This window comes from Rhamphochromis sp. 'chilingali' (assembly GCF_963969265.1).
Source record: "Rhamphochromis sp. 'chilingali' genome assembly, chromosome: 2".
Taxonomy (NCBI): Eukaryota; Metazoa; Chordata; class Actinopteri; order Cichliformes; family Cichlidae; genus Rhamphochromis; species Rhamphochromis sp. 'chilingali'.
The window spans coordinates 55,016,109-55,037,335 of NC_137930.1; the positions used below are offsets into that span (position 1 = coordinate 55,016,109).

At 38.5% G+C, this 21,227-nt stretch overlaps 1 protein-coding gene and 1 long non-coding RNA gene across 4 annotated transcripts; one reads left to right on the forward strand and one right to left on the reverse strand.

The window, feature by feature from the left end:
* Positions 1 to 443: 443 nt before the first annotated feature.
* On the reverse strand, positions 444 to 10,393 carry LOC308392255. 2 transcript variants are annotated; one of them, XR_013970783.1, is made up of 4 exons: positions 9,866 to 10,393; positions 3,960 to 4,162; positions 3,237 to 3,457; positions 444 to 578 (listed from the first exon to the last, which is right to left on the reverse strand). It is a non-coding gene; the product is annotated as an uncharacterized lncRNA (long non-coding RNA). The 2 variants fall into 2 exon arrangements; XR_013970784.1 differs by having other exon boundaries at positions 3,960 to 4,165; positions 9,866 to 10,392.
* clpxb (caseinolytic mitochondrial matrix peptidase chaperone subunit Xb) lies at positions 4,076 to 20,253 on the forward strand. 2 transcript variants are annotated; one of them, XM_080875223.1, is made up of 16 exons: positions 4,076 to 4,216; positions 11,073 to 11,111; positions 11,587 to 11,662; positions 12,383 to 12,543; positions 12,653 to 12,767; positions 14,208 to 14,362; positions 14,476 to 14,635; positions 15,765 to 15,806; positions 16,437 to 16,613; positions 16,724 to 16,888; positions 17,816 to 17,904; positions 18,172 to 18,336; positions 18,437 to 18,736; positions 19,088 to 19,180; positions 19,270 to 19,376; positions 19,498 to 20,253. In XM_080875223.1, exons 3-16 carry the CDS (start codon positions 11,608 to 11,610, stop codon positions 19,586 to 19,588), a joined length of 1,875 nt encoding a protein of 624 aa, XP_080731349.1. In that variant the 5' UTR covers positions 4,076 to 4,216; positions 11,073 to 11,111; positions 11,587 to 11,607; the 3' UTR covers positions 19,589 to 20,253. The 2 variants fall into 2 exon arrangements, with proteins under 2 accessions (XP_080731349.1, XP_080731350.1); XM_080875224.1 differs by lacking the exons at positions 4,076 to 4,216; positions 15,765 to 15,806 and having other exon boundaries at positions 10,881 to 11,111.
* The last annotated feature ends 974 nt before the right edge of the window (positions 20,254 to 21,227 follow it).

Genomic DNA, 21,227 nt, shown 5'->3' on the forward strand with positions numbered 1-21,227 from the left:
GAGATGTAAACAGAGAGTTATGAAACCTGCAGCTGCAGAAGCCAGCGAAAAAAAAAGAGGCAAACACAGCGCGGACCCGACGACACACCAAAATCTGATTCTGACGCGTCGGGTCCGCGCTCTGTGTTCACGTTTGTATGCAGAATCCATAAACCTGCTCCCAGTTACTGTTTTAGCTGCATGGTGTTTGACGACATGTTGTGAGGTTTAACCTGAGATGCTGGCGTTTCAGGCATAATAACGTTAATTTACAAATCGACACGGGATTTTAATGAATCAATATCACTTTATTCAATTTAGCATGGATTGTAATCAGAAAGGCGATAATCAAAACCCACCCCTAATCAAGAACTTGCAAAGTAAAAACATGATCAATGTAAGGTAGCCCTTTTGTTATTTACATTTAAAAAGAGGATTAGTGTTACTGTGCGCTGGCTGAGTCTGTTTCTTTTCTTAGAAATAGTTTCTCCTGCCCTGGAGAAAATCCACTTGCATGGAACAGAAGAGGCTGTGGAGTGCAGGAACTACACTGCAAGCTGGTAGATATGCAGGTATTCCTGGGTCCTGCAGACTATCACCTAAAAACAATAAACAAAATGATTTTCTAAACTGTAGCAATGTAATGTACGTATAGTGTCAAATACATTGTTGTAGTCTTCATTAGCTTTAATTCACATGGAAGTGTTCCTAAAGTCATATGCTGTAATGATATTTCCATTATGAAAACATGATTTTGGACATTTCAAGTTTTTCACTTCGGCAGATAAAATGAATTGAGCAAAATCAACTCAAAATATTCCCACACGCCAGAACGTCCTCTCTTCCTCGCTGGCTCCATATCTGTCAGTGGAATGATCACCTCTTCGCTCTCTGTCACCATCAACACACTCCACGAATCCCGTGGATGATTCACTTCCTTATATCCGTTTGAATCAGGTACCGAAGCAGTTACGTGCGTAATGAAGCTTCGGACGTCACTGGTCACGTGACTTTTGCCAAACGAAGCAAGCCTCGACACAGTGCTTCTGAACCAGTGTGTTGTTTTTTTCGACACACGCTCCGGAGCGTCAGCTTCAAGCGGGCCATCACTACCACTGACTATATGCTTGCAGGGTGGTGGGTCTCCAAGGACAACTTCTAACCCTGTTAAAGGCAACATGTGGAGTGCAACTTGGCTGTGTGGCATAGCTGGCTCTGGCCTTGGGACTGTGTGTTTTTATACAATTCTTAAGTGGGACACTGGACTGTTTTATCTTTTATCTCTTGATATATTTTTTGTCAATAAATTATCTTTTAGAATTTTATTGACTGACATCTTTTTGCCCATGACTGAAACGGTTGGTCAGACCTAGAGTCTTTCTTTGGGTGTGTTACAGCAGCTTCTGCTCTAAAAGAAACAAATAAATAAAAAGAAAAGAAAATGTGTAACATGCTCATCAGCTTAGCAGTGTCTACATATTTAATTCAGCTTCTCAATCCTGTAGTTTTAGCTGTTGTCTACAGGGTTTTGCTTATTGGTTGTTATTATAGGTGTGCTCTATATCTCAGCAATGTGTCATTCTAGGATGATAGGTTTCAAGCTGGTCAAGTGCCTCTATGCACTTCATTAGTTTAGTTATTCTCTGTATTGTCTTCATCTCACATGTCATTACACTGAGTTTCAGCAAACCTTAAGCTTGATGCAGACTACTGCTTAACAATTATCCACCTCACATCATAACCGATTAAGGTGCCTCTTCATATTAATATTATGTCATTGTTAATATTATCCTCTTTGTCTTATATAACAGCAATAGCATAATATTTTATCAGTGTGTACCACTATACTACTCCTGAGCCAATTTGTTAGTTAGGATCATCTTATTCAGCAAACAGATAATTTAGAATTCATCCAATCTGCGGTCACATTTGTTCTCTCTGTTGCATGACGGACCAGGCAGTTCTATTATAATATATTATTTATATTTTATTTTGTATCCATCAAGGGCTTCAGATGACCTGCAGAATCATCCTTTTCCCAGGGTGGAGACAGTTACCTTTTCACACACTGTCCTTGGCTGAACAATGACACAGCCTTAATATACCTTATTTATTTTATTAAAATATTTTCGTGTGAATTATTTGCTTTATATTCATTTTATACATGCTGGGCATGGTCATCATGCCAACTGTGTTTCATTGATAATATCACTTTACAGGTTGTTATCCTTGCTATTATTAATTTCAAATACTCTAAAGATAATTTCTACTGTAACTTTCCCTTTGTTCATCTTTATTTCGTACTTTTTATATTTATATCTACTCAGTGGGGTCTGTTTTCAACCCTTTTAAACTACTACAAAACTACTGTGATCTCTAGTTTTCACTTAATAAGGGATTATTATGTTCTTCCTGATATGGGTGTTGCTGCAGATGCGGCTGCAGGAGTGAGTGATGGTTTACTAAAAGGATTGTGGGAACTGCACAGTGTCTCGTCTTCTGGTTTTACTAAACTGGCAGTTGAGTTCTGTTCTTCTGACTGTTTATATTTTGTTTTCTTAAATCTCTCAGTTTACAGACACTGTTTTTGTCCGGCGTCTGGACTTTTCTTTTCTCACCACTGCTCGTCAGCAGGAGTGAGTTTTAATTTCACTTGCTTGATTACCCATCTTATTTATGTATTTACTTATTTTTGTTTAAGTAATATATACACAATACAGCTGCTATCACCTTCGCTGGTATTAGAGACGAGAGTGGTTGCTCACACGCCCTTCTACTTTCGGACTATTTCCAAAAGCGGTGTGAACTTTACGAGACGGAACTCGACCGTTCTCTCAACTCACCAGCACGTCAGTGAATAGCAGTAAAAGAAAAACACAGTAGGAGCAGCTCAGTCTCTTATTGGACCGTGAAAATTCAGCTTGCTCCATTAATTAAAACAATACACACACACACATTCACATTCACAGCTTCGACGCGCGCGCGACCAGAACCCTTATGATAAGGGGAGCTCCCAGAGCTACTTACTCCCTAGACCCAGTCTAGACCCAGCTGGGGGAGCTACCCAGAGCTCCAAAGCTACCAGTCGACGAGCTCCCAGAGCTACCAGTCGACGAGCTACGCTACCAGTCGACGAGCTACGCTACCAGTCGACGAGCTCCCAGAGCTACCAGTCGACGAGCTACTTCCGCTATTTTAAATTCCCTGAATTCAAAATGCGCTTTTACGCAAGATTGTGTCAGTGTGTCTGTATCTACCTGGTCAGTGTCGCCGGGTCTGGTCCACCTCGATTGGGTCCCACCACCGTGGGTCGCTTTCTAAGACGTTGGCCAAGACCTGAATTTAAACGCTCTTGGACTTTTATCACACACCTGGTGTGTGAGCTGTCGACAGACGAACAACGTGGACTGGTCACGGAGATGGGACACGATGGAGGCGCTCCAGCTGTCGAAGGACCAAGAAATGTTGGGGGAAAACTCTGTAAAAGACCCAGGAGAAATAAAGACACAATGAGACAAAGTTACTTTCTTTATCAAACGTGTACACGGGTGAGCTGCTAAGAACAACTCACAACGTGTACAGAGGCTGGGCACTTTTTATAGGAAAGACAGTGAGAACAGGATAAGAAAAATACAAAACAGATAAAATAAACAACTCCATATGTGGCGCTAGTCTCGTCAGCAGAGAGCTGGGAGAAAGCTGTGAGAGATAAAACAATCTAAAACAATATGTCCCAAAACAGTATGTCTTTGCTGAGAAAGTCTAAAAAGATAATTCTAAACTAATCTAACCATAGACAAAAGGGCATGCTTGCACATTTAAAAGAAGGTAAAGAAACATAGAATCATTTTTCCTGTAACAAGGGCGAAGGACACTGTCTCAGCTGAACTATGGACACGCACACACATACTGATACTGATAAGCACTCACTGACGCATCACCCTCCCTACCCCGGATCCAACGCCACCTCCAACGCTTACCTCCCCCATGATGTGGACATCGGGTCAGCTGGAGGCGCAGTCGAGAGATTGCAGCGGTCCCAGATCAGGGGCCTGTTCTTCGTACCGCGCTAAGTGAGTTAGCTGGATGAGATTGTTGACGATTTCGCGTGATCCTGGATCGTTCGGTTCCCCGAAGCCCATCCGGGACTTGCTGTCATAGCAACAGAGCCGTAAGCGTAAACCTGCTGGGGAGCAGGTTTACTTTATGTAAACAGGATTAGATCGCGGCCACGCAGGTATGTCCGCGTCATTCATACGAAAGCAACAGCGATATTCCACCACTGTTTCACCATAAATAAATAACATCAATGTAACTAAAGATAATGCAGCACTTGATCCTTTTATTACTGGTGTCAAGCCAGCCTCCAATTCGAGACTTGCAGTCAAGCCAGCCTCCAGTTTGTTTTACGTTCCCTGTGTATTCAAAGTATTACGGGAATGGATGTGGAAACCGGATTTCAAAATAAAAGCCAACTTCGAGTGAATTAACAGATATGTTAAGTACATAATAACATATAATTTAGGCTTCTTTTTTTTTTTTACAAACTCTAATGTTAGATCTATATGACACAGCCTTGTACCCTAATTGTGCCCTGTCACTATCAAGGCCATCTTATTTTGGATTTCAAAGTAAAAGCCCTGTGAATCTTCATTTTTGAACTACTCTTTCAATGACTTAATAATGCTCTTAAAAGCAAAAGTCGTATTTCCAAATACTATTTGAACTTTATATCAACACTTTCCAACCACAGTCTTTTTACAGTGATACCATATCAATATCAAGTCAGTCTGATTTTGCCTTTCATAGTAATGGCCCTTTGAAATTGTCCACAATTGACCTAACTTTCAGTGATTTCAAAATGCTCTAAAATGGAAAATTCCTGTTTCCACAGGGTAATTCCACCTTAGATCAACAGTATACAGCCCCACAGTGATACCATATCAATATCAAGTCATTCTGATTATGCCTTCCAAAATAAATGCCCTTTCAAATTGAGCATATACGGCCTACTTTTTTGACGATTTCAAAATGTTCTTAAACAGAATTTTGCTGTTTCCACAGGATAATTTCACTTTAGTTCAACAGTATACAACCTCACAATGTTACCATATCAATATCAAGTCATTCTGATTTTGCTTTCAAAAATAAAAGCATTTTCAAACTGCCCATATCTGACTTGATCCTGGAACAATTTCAAAATGCTCTAAAATGGAAAATTCCTGTTTCCACAGGGTAATTCCACCTTAGATCAACAGTATACAGCCCCACAGTGATACCATATCAATATCAAGTCATTCTGATTATGCCTTCCAAAATAAATGCCCTTTCAAATTGAGCATATATACGACCTACTTTTTTAACGATTTCAAAATGTTCTTAAAAAGAATTTTGCTGTTTCCACAGGATAATTTCACTTTAGGTCAACAGTATACAACCTCACGATGTTACCATATCAATATCAAGTCATTCTGATTATGCCTTCCAAAATAAAAGACTTTTCAAATTGCCAAGATACGACCTACTCTTTTAAAGATTTCAAAATGCTCTAAAAGTGAAAATTGCTGTTTCCACAGGATAATTTCACTTTAGGTCAACAGTATACAACCTCACGATGTTACCACATCAATATCAAGTCATTCTGATTTTGCTTTCAAAAATAAAAGCATTTTCAAAATGCCCATATCTGACTTGATCCTGGAACAATTTCAAAATGCTCTAAAATGGAAAATTCCTGTTTCCACAGGGTAATTCCACCTTAGATCAACAGTATACAGCCCCACAGTGATACCATATCAATATCAAGTCATTCTGATTATGCCTTCCAAAATAAAAGACTTTTTAAATTGTCCATAATTGACCTAACTTTCAGTGATTTCAAAATGCTCTAAAATGGAAATTTCCTGTTTCCACAGGGTAATTCCACTTTAGATCAACAGTATACAGCCCCACAGTGATACCATATTAATATCAAGTCATTCTGATTATGCCTTCCAAAGTAAAAGCCTTTTCAAATTGTCCACAATTGACCTAACTTTCAGTGATTTCAAAATGCTCTAAAATGGAAATTTCCTGTTTCCACAGGATAATTCTACTCCAGATCAACAGTATACAGCCCCACAGTGATACCATATTAATATCAAGTCATTCTGATTTTGCCTTCCAAAATAAAAGACTTTTCAAATTGCCAAGATACGACCTACTCTTTTAAAGATTTCAAAATGCTCTAAAAGTGAAAATTGCTGTTTCCACAGGATAATTCCACTTTAGGTCAACAGTATACAACCTCACGATGTTACCATATCAATTTCAAGTAATTCTGATTATGCCTTCCAAAATAATGGCCTGTTGAAAATGCCCATAATTTACCTAACTTTCAGTGATTTCAGAATGCTCTAAAAAGGAAGATTTCAGTTTCCACAGGGTAATTCCACTTTAGATCAACAGTATACAACCTCACGATGTTACCATGTCAATTTCAAGTCAGTCTGATTTTGCTTTTCAAAATAAAAGCTTTTTCAATTTGCCCATATATGACTTACTCTTGGAGCGAATTCAAAATGCTCTAAGATGGAAAATTGCTGTTTCCACAGCATAATTCCACTTTAGATCAATAGTATCCAACCCCACAGTGATACCATATCAATATCAAATCAGTCTGATGTTGCCTTCCAAAATAAAAGACTTTTCAAATTGCCGATATACGACCTACTCTTTTAAAGAATTCAGAACGCTCTAAAAATGAAACTTGCTCTTTCCACAGGATGAATCCATGTTAGATCAAAAGTGTACATCCACACCATGGTACTACTTCAATTTCAAGTCATTCTGATTTTGCCTTCCAAAATAATGGCCTGTTGAAAATGCCAATAACTTACCTAACTTTCAGTGATTTCGGAATGCTCTAAAAAGGAAATTTTCTGTTTCCACAGAATAATTTCACTTTAAATCAACAGTATACAACCCCACAGAGATACGATGTTAAGATCAAGTCACTCTGATTTTGCCTTCCAAAATAAAAGTATTTTCAAATTGCCCGTAGACGACCTACTCGTTTAACGATTTCAAAATGCTCTTAAATTGAAAGATGCTGTTTCCACAGGATAATTCCACTTTAGATCAACAGTATCCAACCCGACAGTAAAACCATGTAAATTTCATGTTGGTCTGATTTCGCCTTTCAAATTAATGGCCCGTCGAATTTGTCCATATGTGATATACTCTTTCAATTATTTCAGAATGTTTTAAAAATGAAAATTGCTGTTTCAACACATATTGGGTTTTCATTTTGAAAAGCAAAATCAGACTCAATTGATTATGACAGAATTGAATCATAAAGATGATGTAAAAGGAAGCTGAAATTGCCACTAGGTTGTAATTGATAGTACGTTTATATTTTAAGTCTGTGGAAAGATGTCATTCTAAATAAAGAAATTACAAAACAGCTTGCAAACCAACCATGACATCTTTCCACAGACTTAAAATATAAACGTACTATCAATTACAACCTAGTGGCAATTTCAGCTTCCTTTTACATCATCTTTATGATTCAATTCTGTCATAATCAATTGAGTCTGATTTTGCTTTTCAAAATGAAAACCCAATATGTGTTGAAACAGCAATTTTCATTTTTAAAACATTCTGAAATAATTGAAAGAGTATATCACATATGGACAAATTCGACGGGCCATTAATTTGAAAGGCGAAATCAGACCAACATGAAATTTACATGGTTTTACTGTGGGGCTGTATACTGTTGATCTAAAGTGGAATTACCCTGTGGAAACAGGAAATTTCCATTTTAGAGCATTTTGAAATCACTGAAAGTTAGGTCAATTATGGACAATTTAAAAAGGCTTTTATTTTGGAAGGCATAATCAGAATGACTTGATATTGATATGGTATCACTGTGGGGCTGTATACTGTTGATCTAAGGTGGAATTACCCTGTGGAAACAGGAATTTTCCTTTTTAGAGCATTTTGAAATCACTGAAAGTTAGGTCAATTATGGACAATTTGAAAAGGCTTTTATTTTTGAGAGCAAAATCAGAATGACTTGATATTGATATGGTATCACTGTGGGGCTGTATACTGTTGATCTAAGGTGGAATTACCCTGTGGAAACAGGAATGTGCCATTTTAGAGCATTTTGAAATTGTTCCAGGAGCAACTCAGATATGGGCAGTTTGAAAATGCTTTTATTTTTTAAAGCAATATCAGAATGTTTTGATATTGATATGGTAACATCGTGAGGTTGTATACTGTTGATCTGGAGTGGAATTACCCTGTGGAAACAGGAAATTTCCATTTTAAAACATTTTGAAATCACTGAAAGTTAGGTCAATTATGGACAATTTAAAAAGGCTTTTATTTTGGAAGGCATAATCAGAATGACTTGATATTGATATGGTATCACTGTGGGGCTGTATACTGTTGATCTAAGGTGGAATTACCCTGTGGAAACAGGAATTTTTCATTTTAGAGCATTTTGAATCGTTAGAAGATTAAGTCAATTATGGACAATTTCAAAGGGCCATTACTATGAAAGGCAAAATCAGACTGACTTGATATTGATATGGTATCACTGTAAAAAGACTGTGGTTGGAAAGTGTTGATATAAAGTTCAAATAGTATTTGGAAATACGACTTTTGCTTTTAAGAGCATTATTAAGTCATTGAAAGAGTAGTTCAAAAATGAAGATTCACAGGGCTTTTACTTTGAAATCCAAAATAAGATGGCCTTGATAGTGACAGGGCACAATTAGGGTACAAGGCTGTGTCATATAGATCTAACATTAGAGTTTGTAAAAAAAAAAAGCCTAAATTATATGTTATTATGTTCTTAACATATCTGTTAATTCACTCGAAGTTGGCTTTTATTTTGAAATCCGGTTTCCACATCCATTCCCGTAATACTTTGAATACACAGGGAACGTAAAACAAACTGGAGGCTGGCTTGACTGCAAGTCTCGAATTGGAGGCTGGCTTGACACAAGTCTTTTACTGATGTCACACAGATACATACAGGTCATTCCCTAAAAAAGGGAAATGTACTATTAACATTCTATTACATGTATGTGATTATTACAGATGTAATTCATATTTCAGAGTAGTAATTGTAAATTACTTCGTGTAATCAAGATGAGAGACCACGGCTATAAAAGCGAAGGTGGATTTGGGAAGTCTGTCGCAGTCATATCCTGTCCGTTTACGCGAGCAACCCATTGCGGAAGGTGCAAGATTGATAAGGAGAGTCCTCAGAATTCAGCGTATATTGCGGGACAGACAGGATCCTTTAGCTCAGCGCGACAGTGTGCTCATAGAGAGATATCGATTTTCCCGTGAGGGTATTATTCACTTAACCAACTTGTTGACGAGGGGGTGCAGGACCACCACCTGTCTTTTTTTTTGCTCTGCCCTTTTCTTGGTTGCTGTTATGAACAAACAAACAGAGTATTCCAGGGTCTCTTTCCAAGAGACGACAAGCAATATAAGTGATAAATGTTACCATTCTGTAGAATATTCTTATATTTCACTTTTACTTGTTCCCATGTTCTAGTGGGTCCTGTTGTGGCTCTAATGTGAAAGGGGATATAATATAACATATTATAATATAATATAATGTAATATAATATTGGATAATATGGTGTGATATGATAAATCTACCCTACCGCCTACTGGTGTTGGCCAGAGGGGCCGATGGCGCAATATGGCAGCCTGGCTTCTGTCAGTCTGCCCCAGGGCAGCTGTGGCTACAACCGTAGCTGCCTCCACCAGTGTGTGAATGTGAGAGTGAATGAATAGTGGCATTGTAAAGCGCTTTGGGTGCCTTGAAAAGCGCTATATAAATCCACTCCATTATTATTGTTATTATTGAATTACTTACGAGTTTGATTTGTCAGCAACTTTCTGCCAGCCCTCTCTCCTTGCTTTTGCAGCCTTTGCAGTGTTCCCTTGCGTTTTAATTAAACTCTGAAACTCCTGAAATCCCTCACTCAAGAGTTCTTGCTCTGCTGCCGAAAAATACCGAGCGCGCTCCTTCGACATTTTCGCCGACCAATCAAAGGGTTGCCGATCAATGTTTCTACTATCGATGCGTAGCCCCTGTTGGGCCACCCAGTGATCTCACATTACTTCATCCAGCTATACTAATCGTCAACAACAGGTGTGTTCGGGGAACCGGAATAGCGAGCTCAGAGTTAGCGCGATGATTTGGTCTTGGATGTTTCATTTGATCTTGGATGTAGTAAGCGACGTACGAAGCACAGGGCCCTGGTGTACACACTGGAACTCTTTCCCATGTTGCTTGTCTGTGTTTATTGTGTTATGGTGTGTTGATACCTGTGCATTCCTGTATTATCCTTTTGTGTTGCACATTTCAATGTTTTTTTTCCCTCGCTACCTGGCCTGACCTGTCTCCCCCAATGTGATGTTTGTATTGTATGTACGGTCGGCAAGGTCTGTCATCTCGGTTGTGGGCAAAAGACCTGCAACTGACAAATAAAGGCTATCTCATCTCATCACATGCATTAAAATGTCAAACTAACTCTCATGAGTACCAAGGCTGTGTTAAACTTCTACATAATAATGCATACTGAATCTGAACTGAGCCTATCAAATAACAAAGTGTGACTGAAACGACTGTTAACAGGTTATAATGCTAGATGTGATATGTCCCTTAACTACCAAACGCAACTTAATTTCACAATATCTTTGTTAACGTTGCATATTACTATGTTGTCATGAACGCACCACGAATCGCGCTATGTTTGAGCAGATCTCAAAATATCTGGATGGGTTTGAATGCTCTGGCACGAATGAATCCACCATGCTGCTGACACCTTGCACACTGTTTTTAACGCTTCCTTTGGGGAAGGCTAGTTCGCTAGCCGGGTAACCAACCTAATAACCTAGCTCATAACAGCAGGCGTTACATCACTTTAGTTCGTGTCACACCTGTGAAATAACGGTCTAAAGAAGTTGACACTTTTCAGTCCATGTAACAGGCACTGTGGCATTAGCATGACACACTGACCTTTCTAGCTGTAACAAACGTGCAGAAGCTTTAGTGATTTATCAAATTTGTGTTTCAGAGAGGGGCTGTCAAGACGCGACTGCTTTCAACGCGCACTGTGAGTAAAACTGGAAAGCTAGTTAAATGTTGCTTTGTGTTTCGTAGTTAGTAGTTTTAAATAAGCTGGGAACGATACCTGCAAATTTGTTTTTCTTAGGAGTCACTCTGCTTATTAGCTCTGCAGCGTCGGCTGCTTGTCATTTCCTCTAGAAGAAAACGCTTAGTGAATTTTGTTAAGGCCTAGCATGCGAAGCTAACAGTTACCTATTTACGTAAGCTAACTAGATAGAGTGTTCATAAAGGGTACCTTTATAGCATTAGCATTGCGTGATAGCTTAAAATACCAACACCTTTTCGTGTGGTGTACAGTGTAAATATTTAGACTGTAGTGGCGACTATCTAGTCTCGTCAACGAGCTGCTGTGCTAATGCTAACTGTGACGTTGGAGTATTGAGGCGTTAAACCGGCCTGTCTTATTCAGCGCAGTCTGTTAGCTGCACGATGCTAACTTGACACTTTTTTGCTTGTTTAAGGAGTTTGAGACAGAAGAAAAGATGTCCTGTCCATGTGCTTCGGCTGCCAGGTTGTTCCTAAACACTGCTAACAGAGGTACGAAAGGGAAGACGCACACACTCCCTGCCCTACAGCTGCGTTAAGCTGCATGACATTGAGCTATTTGCTTCAACTTGTGGAATCAGGGCCCCAGCTGACCTAGATTACTGTTTGTTATGACAGTTCTGTAGCTAACGTCAACAGGAGGTAAAAAGGTAATTCATGACAGTTTAGAAGCTAAAGTTAGGACAATGTTGTCACATCACCTACGTTTTCGTATTTCAGATTTTAGACCAACAATACATATGATTTCATGACAAACAACAAAAACATAAGGAGCGATTTTACCCCATGTAAATACAATGCTTGCATCAGACCGTGAAGTACTGCTCTTAATAATATACATGAAATAGAAATATGGTCTTTGGTATTATGGTATTTATGCATTATGTAGCCTTATAACATGTAATATTAGACATGTTGTTAAAATGCCCCTTTTTAAATCTTTAAACGTTTCTAAAAAACATTTTTGTTTTACTTTTAACCTTTATTTGCCCATTTCCCAGACACACGTGAAGCCTAATTGAAAACTAAAAGAAAATTTAAGTGAAAATATTATGCCCTCTTCCCCCAAAATTAATGCTAAGGACACTATGCATTGTATAGGAAAACGCAATTAAAATCATATGTAAATGTCATTAGTTTTCAGACTTATGGCTGATAGAAATCTAAAGGGATGTTGCTTTTTTTAAAATTTTAAAAAAAATTTTTTAACAGGACTGTCGTGCTCTCGGATTCAGTTGTTTTTTCTGAGTCGTCACGGGTTTCGAGAAACTCATTTGCCTCCTCGAGTACGTGTGAGGTCGTTTTCAGAGACCTCTGTCTGTTATGGCTCTAAAGATGGGACAACCAAGGATGGTGGAAGTGATGGTGGAAAGGTAATCTTTATTTGCAACATTTTGTAAATGTGGACGTACACAACCTAGTTAAAGCAGTGGATGATAATACTTTAATTTAACACGTGCTAACACAGTTGTTTTTACACAGAAGAGCCTCAGTGAGGGGAAGAGAATGTCTGGCTCCGGAGGATCGGGTAAGGGTGGAAGCCAGCTACGCTGCCCTAAGTGTGGGGACCCCTGCACACATGTAGAGACCTTTGTATGTGAGTTCACATATTACTCTTCAACAATTATTTACAAATGGTCTAACTGTTGAATGATGTCATGTCATGTTGTGTCAGTTGTGGAAATGTTTGTGTCCCAGATGTTTTCTTACGATATAAAGTTGTTGTTTACCAGTTGTTAAAAAAAACAAACCAAAGTAAATAAACTGATTATAAATAAATACATGGTATTATCACTGCTAGAAAACTAATGGTTGCTGAATAAATGGTTGCTGTTACTGGATTCCTCTCAACATGGATGATGAGCAGGGAGAAAAAAAGATGAATTAGACGTCACTTAAATTCATGATTTAGTGTTAAAACATGTTAACATCAACTTTCATATTTCTCTGTTACACAGACCTTTGTGCATGGAAATAACTATAAACACTAGTGTAAACACAGGAGATGAATAGTGCACCACAAACCACCACTTCAAGTATTTTCCTGGCACAGCTTGTCAAAATAAAGATGTGGATATAAACTGTGTAATGTCGGTTTTATTGCTGTCTCAGGAATGTTTTAGAGTTTGCGGTGCCACATAAACATTTTGACTCATTGCTTTAAACCAAGAGGGGCTGGTATATTTGTTTTTACGACTTTCTGACTTTAAATCGGCCAATCATAGTGAGTACTATCAATTAAAAATCACATTTACATCAGCTGTACCTGCTTTATTAATTTTTGCCAATCTAAATCTACAATACACTTTCCAGACAGAGAAGTGGTTTATGATGTACAGTTCGTGAGCTGTTTAACAATTTATCCTCTTATAGACCACAGGGAAAAGGTGGAGGTTTGTTTTGATGCTCAAATTAAAACAAAAATAAAAGCTTGAGAATCAGGTGTTCCAGTTAGGAGGATAAAACCTGAGTTGCAGGTAATAAAGGTCTTTATAAACAAAGGCCTAAGAAAAATCAATATCTGGGTTTTCATTATTTCTCAGTAAGACAAACAAATGCAGAAAATGTTGAGCTTTTCCTGTTGTCTAGGGGTAGATGGTCGACACCACACTAGTCAGTCAACACATCTCAGAAATATTCATGAACTATCTATAGCTTACAGAGGAAATGAATATGAGCAGCTACAGGAAATCTGATGGGGTTATTGGGGAGTTTATTTTCTTAAGCCTGTAATGCATGCGATGAAGAGAACTGCTTGTTATGTGTTAGATTGTGATTGTCCTTAACTGGATCTTAAATGAGCATGTGTTGACTGTTATTGGTAATCAAAGCTGAACAGTATTCAAAACAACGAAGGATCAAAAACATAATAAGGTGCAGTTTTTCACTTTTTCCATATTTAGTTTAGGTTTCAGCATCAGTGGGATTAATGCATAAATTTATGTTGAAGTGTCTTTAAAAATTACTTCAGCTTGGTTTAAAAATGTCTTTAATACTGTATGTGGTGTTTTTTTTTTTTTTTTTTTTTTTTTTGTAGCATCAACACGATTTGTCAAATGTGAGAAATGTCATCACTTCTTCGTGGTGCTGTCTGAAACTGACTCTAAGAAAGGGCTAAACAAAGAGCCAGAATCTGCTGCGGAGGCAGTGAAACTGGCATTTGCACAGAAACCTCCTCCACCTCCAAAGAAGGTAAGAAACTGAAGCAGGAAACAATTTGTCAAAACAAGCTTTTAACATTCGATTGGGAATTTGATTGTGTTTTTCTCCTGTTGTGAAAGATTTTTTTTTTTTTTCCTTCCCAGATATATGCCTATCTTGACAAGTATGTGGTTGGCCAGTCCTATGCAAAAAAAGTGTTGGCAGTTGCTGTGTATAATCACTATAAGCGCATCTACAATAACATCCCCTCTGGGAGCCGACAGCAGGTGGAGGTGGAAAAACAGCCATCTTTAACACCTCGTGGTTAGTGTCAGTCTTCTCTGCAGACACGGCATCATTCTGCATCTAAGGATTTATTTCAAATAATATCGACCATTACTGTCTGATGGAAACCATACTTGATTTTATCTATTTATTTATTTATTTTTTAAAGCTTATGAAAGTCCTTTTTCGGTATTGGTAGATAGTGCCGAGCTTAGTCAAATTTTGTGTGAAATTCTTGTCTTCATTTAAAAGCAGAAACACGATCCATAAATGAACAAGAGCTGAAATGTAATATGAATCTTTAAAAAAAATTTTTTTTTTAATGATTTCAAAACTAAACCTCAAAGTGAAAATAGGCTGTGCTGAATGTCTGTCAAACTTGGAGTAGAGAATTGGTGAATTCTAAGTTGAATTTGGACACAGCAACAGTATGTCCTAAAAGCAAAGCTCATTTATATAAGCTGGTAATAAATTAACAAAATATGATCATGCAAGTTTTCACTTTGAAATGTGTTCATGCAAATATCAAAATAAATAAGCAGACTTTAATGTTTGCCACATTGAAAACAATAATGGTAAATGGCCTGCATTTGTATAGCGCTTGTCTAGTCCCTAAGGACCCCAAAGCGCTTCACACTACATTCAGTCATTCACCCATTCACACACACATTCACACACTGGCGATGGCAAGCTACATTGTAGCCACAGCTGCCCTGGGGCGCACTGACAGAGGCGAGGCTGCCGGGCACTGGCGCCACCGGGCCCTCTGACCACCACCAGTAGGCAAACACGGGGTTAGTATCTTGCCCAAGGATATTTGGCATGCAGCCAGGAGGCAGCCTGGGATTGAACCACCAACCTTCTGATTAGTGGCTGACCTGCTCTGCCACCTGAGCTACAGCCACCCCCAATATTAAGTATTGAAAACAATATTAATATTTGCATGTTAAGAGTATCAACGGTTCCTCTTGAAACGTCCTTACAAATAACCGTAGAGAGGTTACAGCTGTGGCCTTAAGTTATAATCTGTATTATTTGGCATTTGTTCAATATTTATCATATGATTTCATAAAGCTCTTTTTCAGCAACTGCATTGATAATGTTATAATGGTAATATAGCAATATTAGTATTAATATTGATTTAAGCACTTTCACCCTCTCCCTGTAGAGCTAGAGATGAGAAGACGAGAGGATGAATACAGGTTCACAAGTAAGTGACTGTCCTACTCGCTGTTGTCTTTTAGCACTTTTGAAGTCACTTAATCAGCAGTTTGTTGTTTTTAAATTGTGCAAATGCCAAAGTGTACAGACCGCTGTGACAGTCAAGGGTTTGTTTTGCCTTTTTCAGAGAGATTACATTTTTTATGCATTTATGGCCGTGTCCAATTTAAAAAATGATGAACTTTGAACTAAAATGATTAAGGCATTTTGTCAACATCAGATAGTAGGGTATATTTCCAGTTTGTAACGGTGACCTTTTGTATAAAATAAAACCTAGAAATTGAACCAGTAAAATTACACTTTTCAATGATTGACAGACCAGACAAGCAGATGAAGTTGACCTTTGACCGACTTTCAGATGTTTGCTAATTTTAGTTGAGCTGTTCTCAGTAAGTCACAGTGACACTGAACAGGGTGTGTGTATTTTTAGCCCATGTATGGGAACTGTTACTCTACACAAATGGTTGCATTCATGATCAGTGAATGGCATATTTGTCTAACAGTGACTCAAAGGAATCCATTACATCATTGCATTGCATTTTAGTGATTTATGAAGCATAGAGTTTTTACAGTTCTTTTTAGTAATGAGGTGACCTGTCCGGTTGGCTTGTTGTTCCAGAGCTGTTGCAGATTGCAGGAATCAGCCCTCATGGAAATGCTCTCGGGGCGTCCATGCAGCAGCAGGCGAGCCAACAGGCACCTCAGGAAAGGAGAGGTGGGGAAGTGTTGGACTCTACACACACTGAGATTAAACTGGAGAAGAGCAACATTATTCTGCTTGGTCCAACTGGTTCAGGTAAGTTTGGTTTGTAATACTTTTAAGCTGATTCTGTCAGATACACTGTGCAATGTGTTTGTATTATGTCCTTCTCCAGACAATTTTATGATTCACATAAATTTTCACAGGAAAGACATTGTTGGCGCAGACACTGGCACGTTGTCTGGATGTTCCATTTGCAATTTGCGACTGCACCACACTAACTCAAGCTGGATACGTGGGAGAGGACATCGAGTCGGTTATTGCCAAACTCCTGCAAGATGCCAACTACTCAGTGGAAAAAGCACAGCAAGGTGGGCAGAGGGACTTTATTTACAGAAGGAGTTTCCAGTGTCAGAATGATACGTATGTTTACTAAGTAAGAAACTGCCTGTTTTGAAAACACTGAGCACAAGCAGCAAGCACCAGCAGTATCTAACACAAACATAATCTCGTTCCTCCCCCTCACATCCACCCAACTGTTTCTTTAATGTTAACATGCAATTAATAATAATATTTCATTTGATATAGGAAGTCTCAAATCATTACCTAAAATTAAGACAAGTGTTGGATTAATGAGAAAATATTTGAATGTCACAATGTTTACCATACAAACCATTGTTGTACAAATTAATGTACCTGATTATTTACAGATTCATTTATGGTGACCCTAAAAGAAAGCAATCACAGTGGTATTTTATAAAAACAAGGCCTCAACTGCGAGACCAAAACTCAGTAGTAATTAGATTAGAGGACTGGGAGTAGATAAGATTAGAGTATAAACAAATTAAAATGGTACCATAGGACTCTTGTATGGAAAATCACTTTGTGAAGCTTAATCATTGAGAAGATTAATGCTGTTTCATTTTCATATACATTACTGAATTACTCTGCTACAACACATCTAAAAACTAGAATGCTTTTTTTCATGTTGCATCCTTTACTGTGCTAAAGAATGTGTTTATGGCTTTACTATGTTGAATATACTGACAAGAAGAGGAACAGGTTTAAATTAATTGGATTTCAGGTTAAATTAACAAGTTAGCTTACACATGCACTGTACTCTGCACTGCATGTTTCCAAGCTTTCAGCATGAATACTGGTGAGGTGTATGCACCAGAAAGCATGAAATTGGAAGAAAATACTAAGCAGTTATCCACAGAAAGCTCATCAAAGACAAGAAGTGTCTCAGGCAGTGTCTTTGTAAGACATTAAGCTTTGTTCTCCTGTTTCATGTGCAGGTATTGTGTTTCTGGATGAGGTTGACAAGATTGGCAGTGTTCCTGGAATCCATCAGCTGAGAGATGTGGGTGGTGAGGGAGTTCAGCAGGTTAGTGTGCAATCTTTATGCAGCAGTTTGTTTAAAGGCTGCAACAAATTATTTTTGATTATACTTTTATTTAATTTAGAGATCATATGTTCGATTTATTCCTCCTTGTTAAAGTTTTAGGACAGTCCAGGTTTTTTTTTTTGGTTTGTTTTGTGCGAACACAGACAGATTTTGTTTACATTTATGACCTTGCGGTTTTCTGTTTGTTGTCCTTTTCATTCTGTATTGGTCAACTGAGACTTACATTCACTTTTTCTGCTCTGTCAGGGTTTACTTAAACTTCTGGAGGGTACAGTTGTCAACGTTCCTGAGAAAAACTCCAGGAAACTGAGAGGAGAAACTGTGCAGGTCGACACAACAAACATACTCTTTGTTGCATCTGGTGCCTTTAATGGACTTGACAGAATCATTAGCAGAAGAAAGAATGAAAAGGTAAACTTGACAAGGCTCAGATGTATTGCACGCCAGCAGGTGTTCAGCCTGTTTGTTATTCCTGCCTTTAAAATGTTCCTTGTGTTTCATATCTGTCCAGTATTTGGGTTTTGGAACTCCCTCTAACCTGGGGAAAGGGCGCCGCGCAGCTGCTGCTGCAGATCTGGCAAATACCAGCGGCGAGACAGACACCGTAGCAGAGATTGAGGAGAAGGACAGGCTGCTGAAGCACGTCGAGGCCAGGGATCTAATTGAGTTTGGAATGATCCCAGAGTTTGTTGGCCGTCTTCCCGTTATCGTTCCTCTGCACAGCTTGGATGAAGACACGCTTGTCCGGATCTTGACTGAACCACGCAATGCTGTAGTGCCCCAGTACCAGGCTCTGTTCAGCATGGACAAAGTAGGAGTTCTAATATTGTAGTTGCTGCAACGCTGTGTGGGTGGTGGAGGTAGACATTCTCATATTTGGGCTGCTGTGTTTGCACAGTAAGGTTTTCTTGAGTCAAAATACAGCAGTGTCCTCTCAAATATCTGCACACAGTCCTTTTATTTATAATACAAACACTTTCCAGAGAGTAATCTGATGCATGTACTTTCTTGTTTCACTGGTACCAAAAAATCATGTCTCTCTAAACACAGCCTCTATTTCTTTTGTTAGATCAATGTACAGAAACATAATACATTTGTGTTTGTGACTTAAATGACTTGATTTTTAGAATTAAAATTAAATGGTCAATATCTGTTGTTTCAGTGTGATCTCAATGTGACTCAGGATGCCTTGAGGGCAATAGCAAGAATGGCTTTGGAGAGGAAAACTGGAGCTCGTGGCCTCAGATCCATCATGGTATGTGATTTTTACAGAAGGTGCCAAACTTAGGTTTTTATTTTTTTGTTGTGGTGTGGTGTAAAGTGAAAACTTGTCTTTATGCACAGGAAAAACTCCTCCTTGAGCCCATGTTTGAGGTGCCCCACTCTGACATCATGGCTGTTGAGCTGGACAAAGATGTTGTCCAAGGAAAATCCCAACCCAGATATGTCAGGTCAGTACCTCTCCTCACAGTTTCGGGGTAGATGGGTCATGCTAGAGATCAGTTTTCTTACACAGAGTACATGGCGACTCAGTAACTGAAACTCGACCTGCATCCTTTATTTGAATTTCAGAACTCCTGCCAAGGATTCGGCAGAAGAGGAATACGACTCTGGCATCGAGGAGGACAACTGGCCTAGGCAGGCAGACGCTGCTAACAACTGAACCATTTTACCCTAAAGGCCACGCTGTCGCAAATCATTAGATCACTATGAACCTTTTGGATACCAAGTTTGGTACCAACTCTTTTATTAAAGCCCCTGACGAATAAGCTGTGGACACTGGTGGGGAGGGTTTTTGTGATGAAGTTAAGAGAGTGTAACAGCCTTGGGTCCTGTGCATCAGATGTAGATTCTATAGTGGTGCACTCACAGGGTGGACCTTAAAATATTTCAATCTCTGGGGATTGTTAACATTTTATCTATATAAAGATAATGAAATTTTATTCATGGAAATATTTGTAGCTAGTTTGTTTTTCCTTTTTGTAGTGAGGGGTTGTAATGGCAAGGGAAGCAAATGGAAATTATGGGATCATACTGTACACTTGCAAACATGGGATGCTGAGAAAAGAAAGACCCGATATGATGTTAACATGTTAGCTGATGCCTCATCAGGGCATCATATTCCATGAGCACATCAATATTTTTGATGTTTTCTTTTTCCTTTACCACCATTGTAATAATGGTGCTCACAGTGAAATCAGCTGTAAATGTTTAGGCACGCTGCTTAGGTAGCATTTGTAAGCAGTTTGTATGACATGACCTCTAATTATTAAAACATATTGTGAGGTATAATGCACCAGCACACTAATTACAGCAGGTGAGACACAATGGTGACCTTTTAAACAGCCAGAATGGTTATTTTCAGTTTTTGGCTTCCTCCTTTAGCACACTTTTTAGGGAATGTATAAGTGTTTACTTACAGACCTGTCTCACAGAGGGCTGTTTCACAAAGCTGGTTAGCCGGGTCACTTTGAAGTATCAGTGAAATAGCTTCTGAAGTTTTGTTTTATAAAAACTGAACCGTGTTCAGATGCTCTCTTTCCTGTTAATGCTGGCTGCCTCTCCAAACCTGCATTGTCAAACACCCCTCAGAGCAGCATGGATATTTTTTATTTTCCTTGTGGTTGCCTGGTTGGTTGTTGGAAGCTCACCTTACCTTTAGTGATGTAATATCCTGTTACTAAATGGTACCTCAGTACACGTCTGTAATCAAGCCTCTACTTAAATGCTCTGACTGAACCATGCTGCTGCTGTCTTTAAAATGCTGTTTGTGCTTTCAAACTAGATTAAACTAGATTTGTTCCCCCCTTTGCTTGAAGCTTCATTTTATTTTACTAAAGTTTTCAGAGGTCTGTTACAGAACCTGTACCCCCCTACCCCCAAAATATTGTGAATCTTAAATTTATTGTGATTGTTTAAAGTGTACAAATAAAATGTATATCTCGGTACAATTTTTTAATTGTTCTTTCATTCTCATTTAAGTTTGAGGTGCGAATAAATGAATGCAACAGACATCACAATGTTGCGATGCACTGTTAGGCTGTCACCTTTATGTAATCAGCTAATCTCTGGAAAGTATTGTGCTGTGCTTTGTTTCCTGATACCTCAGCATTTCCCTAATCCTCCTCCTAGTACACAGGAAAGTCACAAAGTGTCCGTACAAAGTCTTTAGTGTGGCCTTGAATACAGATGGAAAATGATACAATCTGCTGAAAGGGATAAAATAGTGAAGTTTTAATAATAATACTTATAAATGTTAGACAACTGTATTTGTTTTTCAAAATATATGTATAATATGTTTT